General features: G+C 49.7%; 1 protein-coding gene across 1 annotated transcript; it reads right to left on the reverse strand.

Moving 5' to 3' along the window:
- Window positions 1-399: 399 nt before the first annotated feature.
- On the reverse strand, window positions 400-2,087 carry SARC_06577 (hypothetical protein; the record flags this gene model as incomplete). Its single annotated transcript, XM_014299523.1, has 3 exons — window positions 400-1,450; window positions 1,508-1,637; window positions 1,679-2,087. Coding segments are annotated over 3 exons (1,590 nt in total), but the record flags the coding sequence as incomplete, so codon positions are not given.
- Between the last annotated feature and the right edge of the window lie 281 nt (window positions 2,088-2,368).

Consider the following 2,368-nt stretch of genomic DNA (forward strand, 5'->3'; position numbering starts at 1 on the left):
TATATGTTTATACATATAAATATGTAAATATATATATATATGTATACATATGTATATAAATATATATATATTTATATACATATTCAAATACAAGTGGCAGTGAGCATCATCATTACAATATTTTTAATTTCTAGATAGCGGAAATCCTAAATTGTGACCTATTCTTCAGCTAGTATTGTGTCAACACCCGTGTTACCATCCCCCGAGACCATCATACCGTCTTTTAGATCCGCCATATCAATGCAACTTACACCTGCTTTGCCGTACTCGCGAGCGCAAAGTGCACCGTGCTGCAGCGCTCCTCCTACCTGTAAGACAACCGCGGCACAACCAATGAACAGTGGCGTCCAAGCCGGGTCAGTTATAACTGTGGCCAGTATATCGCCTCTGCCTATCTTCCTACTTGGACTCTTGAGGATCCTTAGCCTGCCCTGGGGCGATGGCCATGCCTACTAGCATACCCGGTTGCTGTTCCTTGACATCGGGCTTTAGTATACGGCACCGAGAGTCCACCAAGAAGGGGGTCATACCCGCACACTTAGCACGAAGATACTGTGCTTCTCTCGGCGCAATGAGATACCGAAGGTCCAGCTCCGGGCCGCAGAGACCCTGGTCCACTTCGGAGAGCTTGAGGTGGAAGACATACCCTGCTTCATCCAGCCGATTGGCCTCTAGTAGCTGAGTTTCGCACACAAGCACACCAGTACGAACGGCACTCAGTATCTCGGACTGGAACAGCTTGGGCGAGTTTCGGATCCACATGACCTCGTCCAGTGCCTCGTTGCGTTTGAGAACTGCTTGCACTGTGCTCTTGTACCATTTGGCATTGGCCTTTGCTGCGTCTAGTTGAGCCTTCTGTGCTGTCTGGCGCCTGTCGCGCGCCTGTAGCATCGCTTGTTCCGGGTCCTTCACATCGGTGCCTGCGCTGTGGCGTATCTTCTGCAACAGCAGGACGGGCTGCTCGTGATAGCGGGGATAGCTCATGAACAGTTGGTCGGTGCCATCATACCCAAAGTCACCCATAAACTCCTTCCAACCTGTTATGAAAGCAGCTGGAAGCTTGTCACCCGTACTGGCACGGCCTTCCACGTTACGCTGAATACGGTCCGATAGGTCATCGAGCTTATCATCGTACTCTGTCCAGAGTTCCACGGGCTGAGACTGTGCTAGATGATACATCGCGATGTTCATCTCCATCAGTGGATCCCCTTTGTATCCGAGCATCATTGCCGCCGCTCCGTCCCTTATTTGCTGGGTCTCGCCTTCTTTGTTCTGTCGGCCCAGTTCCTTGAACACGCTGAGGGTTAAAAAGGCTCCCGCACACTGCAGGTCTAGCGCTGGGAACGCCGCACGAGCGAATGCGTTCTCATACTCGATCAAACCCCCCTGAGAAGTAGGCCCCTTTGCGACTATAGCCTTTATCTCCGCGCGAGCCGTTGTCAATAGCAGCCTAAGTTAGCTACCACACTGGACAGGGTTGGCCTTGAACTTGTTTTTCATGATATACATATGCCACAGTGGCATCCGTCGGAACAACCACCACGCATTCGCGAACGTGACGTCATCAGGCAGCTTCTCCGCCTTATACTTGGGGTTCGTAGCCTCCTTCCCCTTCAGGATGGACGCGGCGTACAGGTCTATTTGTTCGTATTCCTTAGTCATAATGCTGTGGTTATACCCCAGGCGGGACGTTGCACTTGCATTGATATACTGCCTGGTTGCTTCGTTAAAGAAGGGTGGTCACCGCTATCGTCAGGAGGGTGGCTGATATCCCCAAAACCTGTGGCTTTGGTCCACACCTCCCAGTACGCGTCCAGATCCATGTGTGTGAAGGGATATATTGTAGTCGCGTCGCTGGCGATGTGAAAGTCAAAGTACAACCTCCTCGGCTCACCTGGTTTAGTTAGCATTGCCGGATCTAGAGGGAATTTCGTGGTTATAGGACGGGTTATAGGACGAGCTTGTTGTAGCTTGAGCTCGCCCTGCTGCGTGTACGCCCACTCAACGTCCACAGGCTTACCATAGGCGGCCTCCACGCTGGATACGAGCTTAGCGAGACTCAGTAGCTCGTCCTCTGAAAGCGTGGTCTGAGTATATGGAAGGAATTACACATATCGATATCTCACGAATGTACAAATGAATTGCATGATACGAGAGTTGGTGTAAATGCATGGAAGACACGCTAAATATCGAATTTCATATGTACAAGACTAAGGGAGACATAGACAGGAATGATCACGTTCATCCGAGAACTAGTGTAATTAGTAGTTATACGCAAGATACTGCAATTAACCCACAGAGAGGAAGATATCGGTCTGATCTCCACGATAAAACATTCCAAAAATGGACGACTATATGTTTCAGTATA

This window comes from Sphaeroforma arctica, assembly GCF_001186125.1.
Source record: "Sphaeroforma arctica JP610 unplaced genomic scaffold supercont1.474, whole genome shotgun sequence".
Classification (NCBI taxonomy): domain Eukaryota; class Ichthyosporea; order Ichthyophonida; genus Sphaeroforma; species Sphaeroforma arctica.